Source organism: Sinocyclocheilus rhinocerous, unplaced genomic scaffold (genome assembly GCF_001515625.1).
Source record: "Sinocyclocheilus rhinocerous isolate Xijiao unplaced genomic scaffold, SAMN03320098_v1.1 scaffold749, whole genome shotgun sequence".
Taxonomy (NCBI): domain Eukaryota; kingdom Metazoa; phylum Chordata; class Actinopteri; order Cypriniformes; family Cyprinidae; genus Sinocyclocheilus; species Sinocyclocheilus rhinocerous.
The window spans coordinates 1,773,612-1,785,682 of NW_015653466.1; the positions used below are offsets into that span (position 1 = coordinate 1,773,612).

General features: G+C 37.7%; 1 protein-coding gene across 2 annotated transcripts in view; it reads left to right on the forward strand.

Moving 5' to 3' along the window:
* Nucleotides 1-252: 252 nt before the first annotated feature.
* Nucleotides 253-12,071, forward strand: part of LOC107716022 (glutamate receptor ionotropic, delta-1-like) — a 266,859-nt gene continuing 255,040 nt past the window's right edge. For both annotated transcript variants that reach the window (XM_016522333.1, XM_016522334.1), the window contains exons 1-2: nucleotides 253-615; nucleotides 3,655-3,810. In XM_016522333.1, the coding sequence (XP_016377819.1) occupies nucleotides 537-615; nucleotides 3,655-3,810 (235 nt within the window). In that variant the 5' untranslated portion in view covers nucleotides 253-536. The remainder of the gene's footprint in view (nucleotides 616-3,654; nucleotides 3,811-12,071) is intronic.

A 12,071-nucleotide genomic window follows, 5' to 3' on the forward strand; every position in this document is an offset into this window, starting at 1 on the left:
ACTTCACGCTCTCAGGGCTGAGCTAGACCTCCCGCCGCCACTCCGCTCTGGGGACTCTCTCCGGTGCGCGCAGATTTAATTTCTCCTAGGTTTTTACCGTACCGTTCCGATCTTTCGATTCTTCGATCACGTGGAGCGAAACGCGAAAGACTGCTAAGCTATGAGAGAGAGAGTGAGTGAGTGAGAAAGAGAGAGAGAGAGAGAGAGGTCTCTCTCTGCGCTGCAGTTAGCAGTATCCAAACCACACTGAGAGCTGAAGCGCACGGACCCGTTGCTTTGCCTCTGACCGTGGTACCCCCGTCGTTTCCCTTGCTCTCCTACCCCTCCTTTTCTGCTTTCCTTCCCTTGAGAGCTTCCTTATCCCCGCGAACATCTTCTCTCACTTTCAATTTGAATAGATCTCGGAGAAAGATAGAAGTGACGCATCCCTGATCTCCTCCACAGTGGTCGTTCTCGCGGACGCTCTTTTTCTCTCTGGAACTGGATTTTTGAAACGACGTAGACGCGTGGATGATACATCGGGGCGAGAACTGGAGATGGAGTTGCTCGTGATCAGCCTCTCCTTATGGATCCTGCAGTGCCGCTCAGCTCGCGCGGACTCCATTATTCACATCGGTAAGCACGGTCTCGGACAGACGCGCTGAATCACGGATGGCTTTCTTCAGTGCATTGTATTTTAAAGTCGGAAGCGTGCAGATTAGAGTTGATAGAAGGCGTATTCGCTCCCCTGAACTGTTTGACATTTGATAAACGGCTTTAACTTGCCGGGAAACATTAGCAAACAGGTCCACAAAGTGCATTTCAGGTGGTGCTGAACGCGTAGGGTCCACGAGTGATTTTAGATACACGTATAAGCAAAACGAGACGTATATTCTCCGTCTGTTTCAGGGTTAACTCCAGTCCACCCCTCCCCAGCCTTAAGCCTGAACTTTCTGTTGAACGTGACGGAAATTTTAATTCGTTCATTGAGGTACTGAGCGCGCCACAAGTCTCTTCTCGTGCCAGCGTGGCTTTTCCTAACTGAACTTCAGCTTGCGCTGCTGTCTTCCTGGCGTGTACGATTTTTCTCAGACGCTTTTGTATGATCAGTCGTTTGTATTAGCGAGCTTGGCAGCCTTGTGTCAGTATGCTGCATTCCGTCCTCTCCGGTAACTTATCCTGGGAACGAAATTGGTTTGCTGGCTGACTTCAGAATGTTGACTCATGCACCCCTAAATATGTTACTTTGAGAAATGTGATCGTAATAGGCTAAACAAAACTGTTTCTTGTCGTATTCTGATGTGTTATACATGAAGCGTTATAAATCTGGTGCTCTTCTGTTGGTAGGAACCTCTCTTTTGTATGCAGTGGATGTTCTCCATCATCCTGTGCGCTTGACTGTTCTCCTCATCACCAGGATCACTCAAAATTGGATTTGAAGCTTAGTTGCAAAGAAGGATGATATTAAGTCCCAAACATTGAAGCGTAGACACTTTTATAAGACAAAATCACACTTTAACTGAATTAACCTTTATTGCTGTTATCTCATGCTCTGACTGATTAGTTACCAGTTAGTCTACATTAATAATTCTTCTCAGGTTTTTATTGCTTCACTATCTAATTCGGTCTAAATGATCTGATTTAAATGTTTATCATTGGTATAGATTATATCTTTTCCCTGGGTGTTAGTGGGTTTAGGTAAATCAAGTCAAGTCAAGTCACCTTTATTTGTATAGCGCTTTATACAATACTGATTGTGTCAAAGCAGCTTTACAGTGTCAAACAGGAAAATAGTTTGTCAATAATGCTGAAGTCAGTTCATTGATGATTCTGTGCATTCAGTCAAGCGTCCCCAACTAAGCGAGGTAGTGGATAATAATCTTCTAGTTGTGTGGTGTATTTTTTTGGAAAAAAGAAATGTTGAAATAATTTGGCCTAATCTAATCCTGAATATACTTTGTTTTTAAATATTATTCATATTTGAAAAACGTTTTTCTGCCAAACAAAGTCTGTGTGGCGTAACAGACATGCAGGAAGCCATTTTGTTCTCATGTGACAAGACAACCATAAAACGTAGAGGTCTCTTTTAGACCCTTTTAGACTTGAATTTAATGAGTAAGAAACGTATTTTAGCATTTTTTTTTCTTGGGTACACCGCATGAATCATTAGAATAATGAAATCAAACTAGTTTTGTAGCAAATGGTATAAAGGTTCTTAAAGAAAATGTATAAAACCAGAATGGATACAAAGATTGCTTGCTCTATAAGAACTTTGTTAACGTGTTTCAAACTAGATTTTGAAAAGATTTCTCCTTTTTATAACCTTAAACATCCTTGTTTGTCTTTGACCTGCGCATGTTGGCGAAGTGATTAAAACGAGCGCACTTTTGTTGCCTCAGTGCACTGCATGATGCCTCAGCGGCTGTTTGTTGATGGCTAACTGTGCATGTAAATAAATAAAGCCCTATTTGCTTCTCCTACACCTTTGGCATTTCAAGCTGGCTGCTCTGTGCATTTTATCACTGTCGCCTTGATCTCAATATGTCATATCATCAGTGGGTCACTGTTTATAGTCCTGTGCAAATCAGCCTTATTGATTGCGTCCAGACACATTCTGATTTAATACTGGGCTGTATTTCCAAGTGTCAAGGACTTGTTAGTGAAACAGCACTTTATGGGTTACTCAGTCATGTGAAGTCAACATTTAAATCGCTCTGTGCAATATTATGTCTAGGATTAATCCATAAACAGCTGAATGAAAAAATTCCCCTGCTTAGTACATGGTCCACTGGAATACCTGAATCTAATAGGTCAAACGTGGCATAGAAGAGTAAAATATTTTTGTATAATGACCTCTAATCGGGATATTTCACCAATGGCCATAGCCCTCTTGTGTCATTTCCTGTCTCTCTCTTTTCATATCAGTGCAACTTTGGTAGCATCTTGCAATTCGAAACATCTGATTTCAAATGACTAGTTTTTAAATTAATATTGTAATATTGCATCAGTGGATGTCTTGTTGCTAAGCCGATTGTTTTCATTTGTGGAAGCTAATCTAGTCAATACTTCTCAAGTCAATACTTCATATCAGTTGTTTATTTATTTTTTAAGTAGCTGTGCAATATGAGCATAATACCTTCATAAATTTTTTCCATTTCATTCATATGTCTAGGATATTTTGTATGACCTGTCCACTTATTATGACTTTTCAAGTACACACCAAACTCCAGCAACATATAAAAACAGCTCATATTTGCCATGGATGCACCTTGTCACGTAAGAAGATCCCCTTGACTTAAAAGATCTTCCTGTAGGCTTACAACCCACTGTGTTTCCACACACTGCAAAATGCCCTTGACAAATTAGGGATGCGTGTAGAATATTTACAGCGCTTCCAGCACTTGCGCTCTCCATGGTGCTGAACTCACTCCTGAAATGCCATTGGCTATTGACAGGTGAGGAAGTTGCTGTAAATTGTATCTGATGGCTATATGCTGCGTTCTCGATAACCTGAATGAGTATAATATAGTTTTAACAGTTTGCCCTACATGATGAATCTGCATTCCCTTCATTTTTACCCCTGAAATGGTTATGAAAGTTTGGAATGACTGTGAAATGGCTTGAGAGGCAATGAGAATGATGTATTAATAACGAACATTCTGTTTCATCCAACAGGAGCTATTTTTGAACAGAACGCCATACGGGACGACGAGGTTTTTCAGCTTGCCATTTCAGACCTGAGTTTGAATGATGACATCCTCCAGAGCGAGAGGATTACCCATTCTATCAAACTTATCGAGCCCAACAACCCCTTCCAGGCGGTACAGGAAGGTGAGTGAGTGACTGGTATCTCTCAGCAATCGATTAACCACGCCGTTCTACTTAATCTTTATGTCCGATCCGTTTGCTCGAGCAGTTACCCGATATCGCAGGACCTGCTTGTGAGGATCTAATGGCAACAAGTAGAATAGCTGCAGGTCTGGGATTTCCATAAGTGTTGATTTCCTCCTCTCAGCCTTTATTTCTATTTAAATTTTCTTTTCCCTTCAAACGAACTAATGTGTTGTCAATGTGTTCTGATGATGAAACTAAATAACTAAAATAGGCACCTCTTGGAATCAGAATCCAGTGGAAGAATAGCCATGTGGAAATGTGCTGAGGACATATGTGGTAACATGCTGAGTGTGTTTGTGTCGCACAGGCAAGCTGGATCAGCAGTGCCGCTCACAGACATTGATGTATGAATGTTGCAGGACTTGATTTATGTTATCAAGCACGAAGGCCAGCTGTCATCATCTGTCCAGTTCAGACATTTTCATTGCTTTCCTCATATGAACAAGTCTTCATTTTTTCGTGGCTACCTGAGATGAATTTTATAAGCTGTTATCATCAAGACTAACTTCTCTCATATTGCAGAAAGGGTCCAGGGGCCGACTTGATGAAAATTGTCAAGACATTTCCCAATAATTAAGTTCGTAAGAATGTTCCTAAGTGCAAAAAAAAAAGAGTTCTCAAATATTGTCTTAAGAAGTTCTTGTCAGTTCTTGAAGATTTGCAGATGAAAAAAAATCAGCATTAAGAACAAGGTCTCTAGTTAAATTCTGTTTGTAGAGTTGTTACTGAATTTTTAAATGCCATGTTATGCATAATTATGATGATCACTGTTAACATTGTCACTTCAGATTAATTGACCCTTCGCTGGAAGTTTAATTGACAGGCAGTCTGACCAGTCATAACGCCGAATCTGTCATTTTGTCCGATAAACAAACCAGCCAGGAGAGTAGGCGGACTTAAACTTGAAAAATGGTGCGTACAAGATACCTTCTGATGTTCATTCATGCTTATTTCATGCTATAACTAGTAAAGAGGAAGAGATGATTGGTTCACATGCCGCTTGAACAGAGGCGCTACAGTGATCTGTCACGACAATTTAAAGACACTTTTTTACCACAAAACGGTATTTATTGTTTGAATTTCTTAAAAAATGACAAAATTGGAAAGCTGAGACTTTGCTGTGTCTTGTCTGTCGGCTCGTTGTCAGCGTCCTTTTTGCTCCGCTATGTATTTTTCACTGTGTGAGAACATGGTGTGTGGCGTGAGAGGCCATGGCTTGTCGAACATAGCAACAGTAACTAAGGGAGACAGGTCTTTGCGAAGTGTCAGTTGTGTACATGTATTTCATGTAGCAAGTGTTATATTGTAATGCTTAGTATTTGAAACAAACCATAAATTAATTAAACTTTACGGATTGAAGACCATTTGGAATTTTATCAAGTTGAAGTTAAATAACTTATAAGTTATTCAAACTGTTAAGTTATTTACAATGATTTTTATGAACATTCATTTCAGGAAGGAAAGCTGAGACTTTGCTGTGTCTTGTCTGTCGGCTCATGTCAGCGTCCTTTTTGCTCCGCTATGTATTTTTCACTGTGTGAGAACATGGTGTGTGGCGTTAGAGGCCATGGCTTGTCGAACATAGCAACAGTAACTAAGGGAGACAGGTCTTTGCGAAGTGTCAGTTGTGTACATGTATTTCATGTAGCAAGTGTTATATTGTAATGCTTAGTATTTGAAACAAACCATAAATTAATTAAACTTTACGGATTGAAGACCATTTGGAATTTTATCAAGTTGAAGTTAAATAATTTATAAGTTATTCAAACTGTTAAGTTATTTACAATGATTTTTATGAACATTCATTTCAGGAATTCAAATTCTTAATAAGTTTTCTCTTTAGAACTATGTTAAGAAAAACGATAAAAACATTCTAGAGTTCCACTGCAGTTGCTAATTTTATCCCTTAAAACTCATTTTTTGATAATCAAAATGACATTTAAATTTTTTCCCCTTTGAAAATAATGTCTTCATGCCTTAAAACAGCTTGAATATAGATCTACACCCTTACGTCATTTAGTAAAAATGGATATATTATTTACATTAATATGCAAATTAGTCCTCACCTCCACTCAATCACAGCCATATACCCTGTATGTTTGAACCAGAAACTGATTCCAAAGAAGAACATGAAGAGCGAATTGTACAGGATCATCCCTTCAACATCGGACACGTACAATAATTGATATCATTAGCCTTTGGCTTGATACGTTATCAAGCAGCTAATAACGTGTTGCTAATGTCACACAAACCATGTTCCCGTTCACCATCTCAGACAGCTATCTTCTAAAAATCAACATCCTTAGCTAATAACGCTTTGCTAATGATATGAAAAGCCCCACTCTGTTACATGTCTGTGATGGTAGGAAACAGAGGCTGTATCAAACTGCATTTATAAATCTATAAAAAATTTAAGGAGAAAATGCTCAGCAGTGGTGTTTACTGATGAATTTGCACTTGTTTTGTCTGTAAGCATATTAAAAGCACTAGATAGACATGTAAACAACATTAAAACGATGATTTTCACTACAGGAGGTCTTTAAGAAATGTTTTTTTGAAATACATACATACCATCCTGAGGAAATTGATTATTTTGCTTCTGTCTGGTTTCCAGGGGCTCTGGGATCGATTAGCCTCCCTGGTCTTCAGTGACAGTTGAGTGGTGATGACCTTTCACTTTGCTCTTTAGCTCACATTCACCCTACTAAGAAGAAACTCACCTGTCAAATATACACACAAGCACACAGAAAAATCCACTTAATCTCCTCTATCAGCAACACACATACACTTTTTGCACAGTTCCAGCCTTTTACCAACCAGTCAATAAATTGACCAATTTTATTTACAGACAATAAAAAGATCCTGTATGTGGAGAGTGGACACAAAGCGGGAGTTTGTGGCTCAGGTGAGAGTGTGTATTGTAAGGACCCAGCTGTGTGTTTTTCTCAGCTGCATTTGTGCTGCTATGGGCATTACATCTAATTACTCATTACTGCTTTGTGACCCACACACACACACCACATCATTCACCAACACAGACAATTTCCAAAGTATACTGTCGGTAAGTGTGTGTGGGTGCAGAGATGCGTGTGTGTGTTTTTATGAACCATGCTACTGCATGACAATGAACCAGTGCAGTTCTTTTTTGGTGAGAGACAATAATGCAAGATGGCAGATTCCTGTTGTGACGAGTCGAGCTATTATTCAAGAGGCAAATGTGGCCTTGTTGTGTCCTGCTGTGCTTTTTGGTGAAAAAGTGCTGACATGGAGAAATAGAGTCACTTGAAGGGGAAATCGCTCGAGAAGTGTCACATCCTGTGTGAAAACCTCTGAACGGCTCTGTTTATTTCTTCTCATCTCTTTATCCCGTCTCTTTGACTTTCTCATCCCTTCTGCTTTTCTCTCTCCTGTTAAGCCTTTCTAAGCCCCTGATCTAATCTGTTTGGCTTCTAGGCTGCAGGAAATAGGGATGGTCATCCAGGATGCTGTCAGATCTTTCTTTTCTCTAAAAGTTTGACACTCCCTTTCTGTAAAGATCATGGATTTCTCCTTAATTCTTTACTCTGTCTCCTCCTCTTTCATCTTGTCTATGGTGCTTTCCTTTTTTTATAAGTCAATAAGGACACTTTTCATCCTCTAAAAGGGTTTAGGCTGCTTATCAAAATACCTGTTATTTCAAAACATCAGTCATTGGTGGAGATATCTTCTAAATTGAACAGGTCAGAAAAATACATACTCCTGAAAGCGTCTTTATCAGGTTGATGATGGTTTATGTCATATTGGGATTATAAGGGGAAATGATGTAACAATTTATACAAGCTGGCTAAATGTGACAGGTCAAATTTATTGCTTCATTCTGGTAAAATACAGCATTCATCAAAGTGGGCTTTTTGTACAGTGTCTGGCAAAATTGCGTTCACTTCCCATGACAGTTGCCTAGAGCAGCTTTGTACAAGTCTGTAATTCTAAGCTTTTATACAAATTTTTTTCAGCTTCAAACACACTTTTAAGGTTTCTTCAGAAAAAAGGTTTCTTCTTTTTTTATATATAAATGACTGGCTGCTTGAGTGTGCTTCTGAGAGAGTCTGTGGAAAAATGTGTGTGAATATAACTTGCGTTTAAAAAAGAAATATTGAGACATATTTTAGTCATTTTTATCAATGGTAATTTAATCAGATTTTGCTATTTTTGTCAAGACATACTCAGACATTTTGTGAAAAACAAAACCTGTGGAGGCCTTTTTCCACCTCAGAATAAAAGTAAAATAGTTTATAGAATTAAAGTTTAGAATAAAAAAAAAAGTACAAGTCACATTGTTTGTATTTATTGGAACAGTTATGATAAATGTAGTTTCAGTTGTAGTTGTGCAATTGTGAGGAAATAAGACTCAATTTAAAAAAATAGCCACGATTGTTAGATATACATTTTAAGTCCTAATTCAGAGAAATAAATGTGCAATTGTAAGGAATAAAGTTGTAATTTAAAAAAAATAGTCACAATTGTTAGGTATACAGTAAAGTCACCTATCAAAGAAATTAATTTGCAATTTCAAAAAAGTTAAAATTTTTAGATATAAAGTTGCATTTTCCAGAAACAAGGTGAAAACCTGTCATCTTTATTTAATTATTTCACACATTATTTCTTTCATATTCACACAGATACATTCAAATGATACCTACATGATTCCTTGGTCCCTGAACTATTAGAGATAAGTTTCCCAGGCAGCTGTACGAACACAGTGCATGGGTCCCTGTTCTCTCTCTCTCATGCTCCTGCGCTTTCACTGTCTCTTATCTAAAGCTGAGTCAGGAGGTGGTCTTAGTTGGCAATTCACATTTTGACGTGCCCTTTCAAAATGGCAGCTTGTCTTCTCCGAGTCCCCAGTGCAGCTACGGCCAGTGTCTCATATTAATGAGATCCAAAATGGCTACTGGATCTCAGTTTCATTTTCAATGTAGTGTGAGGCTCAAATCACTAAACATCTCATCCATATCAGATCTCAAGTGTCTGTAGCCTCAGAGGGGAAACAATATATCCCTAATGACAACAATGATTAGGTTTATTATGGGTCTTAATAATCAGAGCTGCTGTTTGTAGTAGCCTGTACTCTTCCTAAGTGAGAGCAGTGCTTTGCAATGGCATTAAGCATATCCTGTTCTCAGGGTAGTGATTTTGAGGTTCCACAAGTGCCGCTGAAGTCTTTGTTTAATGCTGATGTTAATAACCCACTTTAAATTTTCTACTCTGCTTTAGTTGCCATATTTTTATCCAAATCAACTTACAGTATATATATTTGTGCTGCTGGGACATTCCCCTGGAGAAATCTCAGGTTAAGTGCCTCGCTCTATGGTTTTCAAACTGTGGCCCACAAACCCCCAGTGGGCCTAAAGTGGTCTCCATGGAAAATTTGAGGAAATATAAAAATGTATTAAATGTAATTTAACATCAATAATAAAAGCAAATCTTCAAACAGTGTTATTATTATCTTTATGAAGTAAATATTTTCCAGATTAAATTTGTATAAAATATTTTCCAGATTATTTGTAAATAATTTTGCCTCTTGTTACAGTACAGTATATAATATTTTTAAAACATTATTTGGAAAATATTTTGTATTCATTTGAGAATGTATGTATATGTGTTTGCATTATGCACACACACACACACACACACACACACACATATAATATATATATATATATATATATTTATATGTATATGTATATGTATATATATATATATATATATATATATATACCATGATTAATTGCATGATTTATTAAAGGAAAATTAGACAGTTATGATATGTGATAATGAAATATCATATATGTGACGATACAAATATATATGAAATATATAATATAAATATTAAAGTTAACTTAAAGATATTGATTAAATAATTAAACAAATCTGATTTAATTTAACACATTTTTAAGCATCCCTTTGTGGGCCTTTAGGGGTCACCAGACTTAGACACCACAGACCTGAAGCATGTTCAAACAACAGCATGACGGGACAAAAGCTTGCTTATGCAATGCAATATTAAATGAAAATAATTAAATTGATCCACAATAATATTACCGATTGTTTCAACTTACATCACCGTGAATACTTTCTCCTGAATGCTCTGTGTTAGATGTTTATGAATGCCCTGGGAATAATTTAAAGAGGTCATCATGAGTATACACTAAGGAGTGAGTATTAAACACCTGCTTTACACAGAGCCCACGTGCACATGAGGACAAAACTCGGGCCTCTTGTGGCATCCAGCACCATGAGCTTGTGTAAACAGGATGCTTGATGAAAGGACGAATATTGATAGAACCTTGTTTAATTAGAGCGAGCTCTGGAGACAGAGCGCTTGGTGAGTTCCATTCAGGGCCCTAGAGCCTCTCCCATCATTGTCGAGTGACCAGGTTACTGGCCATGAACCACTCTCACTTACAATGAATAGAAAACAACCATCAGATAATTAGCTGCCTGGAGAAAAGAGCTGCCTCCATCCCCCTCCCCTTCTGTCTCTCTCGCTCACTCTGTCTTTAACAAGTACAGTATCTTGATATGCATTCATTAAGCAGATTTGCATTGCATGGTTATTAGGTTAAAAGGAATATAATTGTCTCTCTAGTGGTGTGGTCTGGGTAAGGGGAGGTAAAGCTTGTGGTTTGAGTCACATGTGATTTATCAGACGTTTGGAACAGATGAGAGAGTTAATGGTCAGAGAGTTTGAGCTGCTATTGTAGACCTGATGGAGAACACTCTTTGTCTTTGAAATTGTTCTTGAAATGGCCTTGCAGTGATGCAAGAGTTGGATGAGAACACAAATGGGCAGTGTGAGAAATCAGATGTGGATGTGCGATTAGGACTGTTAACTGGTCAACAAAAGTAGATGTGCTTCCATCTGAGTTGTAAAATTAATTTCTATGAATACTCAGATAATTGGAAAAAACAGTTGAATAAAGAAAGGTGCGGTCACATTTATCGTTGTTCGGTAAATTTTCACAGTGAAATCCAATAATTTGGATCCAATAGTTCAGTTGGTCATACGAATTCTGGCCATTGATCAACAGGAAGCTGCCTGGTTTGCAAGTGACTTCTGTGTGAGCTGTGCTTCATATCACTACACAATTGACAATAGATAATGGAGGTTTTTTTGCCCACAGAAATTCGCTAATGTGACTGCACCTTAAAGCAGAGGATCCATCTTATGGGTTCAAAGTAAATACATAATTTCTGTAGAAACTGGTGCAAAAATAGAAATAGAAAAGAAATTTAAGACACTGTGGTTCTTTTATTGATCATGTGGACAAAACTTGAGGTAAAGTCAAATGTGTTTTTTTTCCTTCTTTTTGAAGGATCTATTTGGTACATTCTGCTTCTGTTGTAGTTTATCAGTCTTCTTACTGAATATAAATCCACCTGAAGTGAGTGTTTTTAATTTATGTTCATTTTGGAAATTTGAACAAATAAAAATGTAAAATGTGGATGGATACCCACCTATTGTAATAGAGTTGTTGTATATTGTTCTTGTTGCCAACACAGGTAATGGCATAATGGTGTTGAGTTCAGGAATAATGCATAATAATGAAATAATAATAATGCAGTGCTTTTCACAGCTCTGAAGAGAGAAAAACTACAGGACTTTTGGATTTGAAACTGATTGAGCTTTGTTTTTTGTCTTTTGTAGCAATGCAGTAGTTGAGAGATGGTCTGGTGTTTTTGTCAGCAGGCATTGAATAATGGGCTGTCTGGGTGATTCTTAAATTGAATACATCATATACAGCATATTTCATCATTTTGCCCCACACTGAGGTAACGATATAATACACTCTGGGTTTTCTTTTGCATGTGTTTTGCTGTATTTGAAACTGTTTATGGACAGGAAAGAGCCTAAATTTGCAAATCTGAGCAGATTGTTCAGACAGCAAAGGGATTTGATAAAACAGAGAGACATTCTTGCATGCAAAGACAGTAAGAAGTTTGAACAATTTTGAGGACTTCTAGCTGAAATACTCAACTCATTACAGGTAGAAGTTCAGTGGAAAATCTGATGCCCTCTTTCTCTAATGGACATTATCAGTGCCCACATCCAAAGCAGAGTGATAAATCTCAGTTATTAAGCACTTAGTGTTTTTGGCATTTATACACTACTGTTCAAAATTTGAGGTCAGTATTCCTTTAAAGACTTTTTTTTTTTT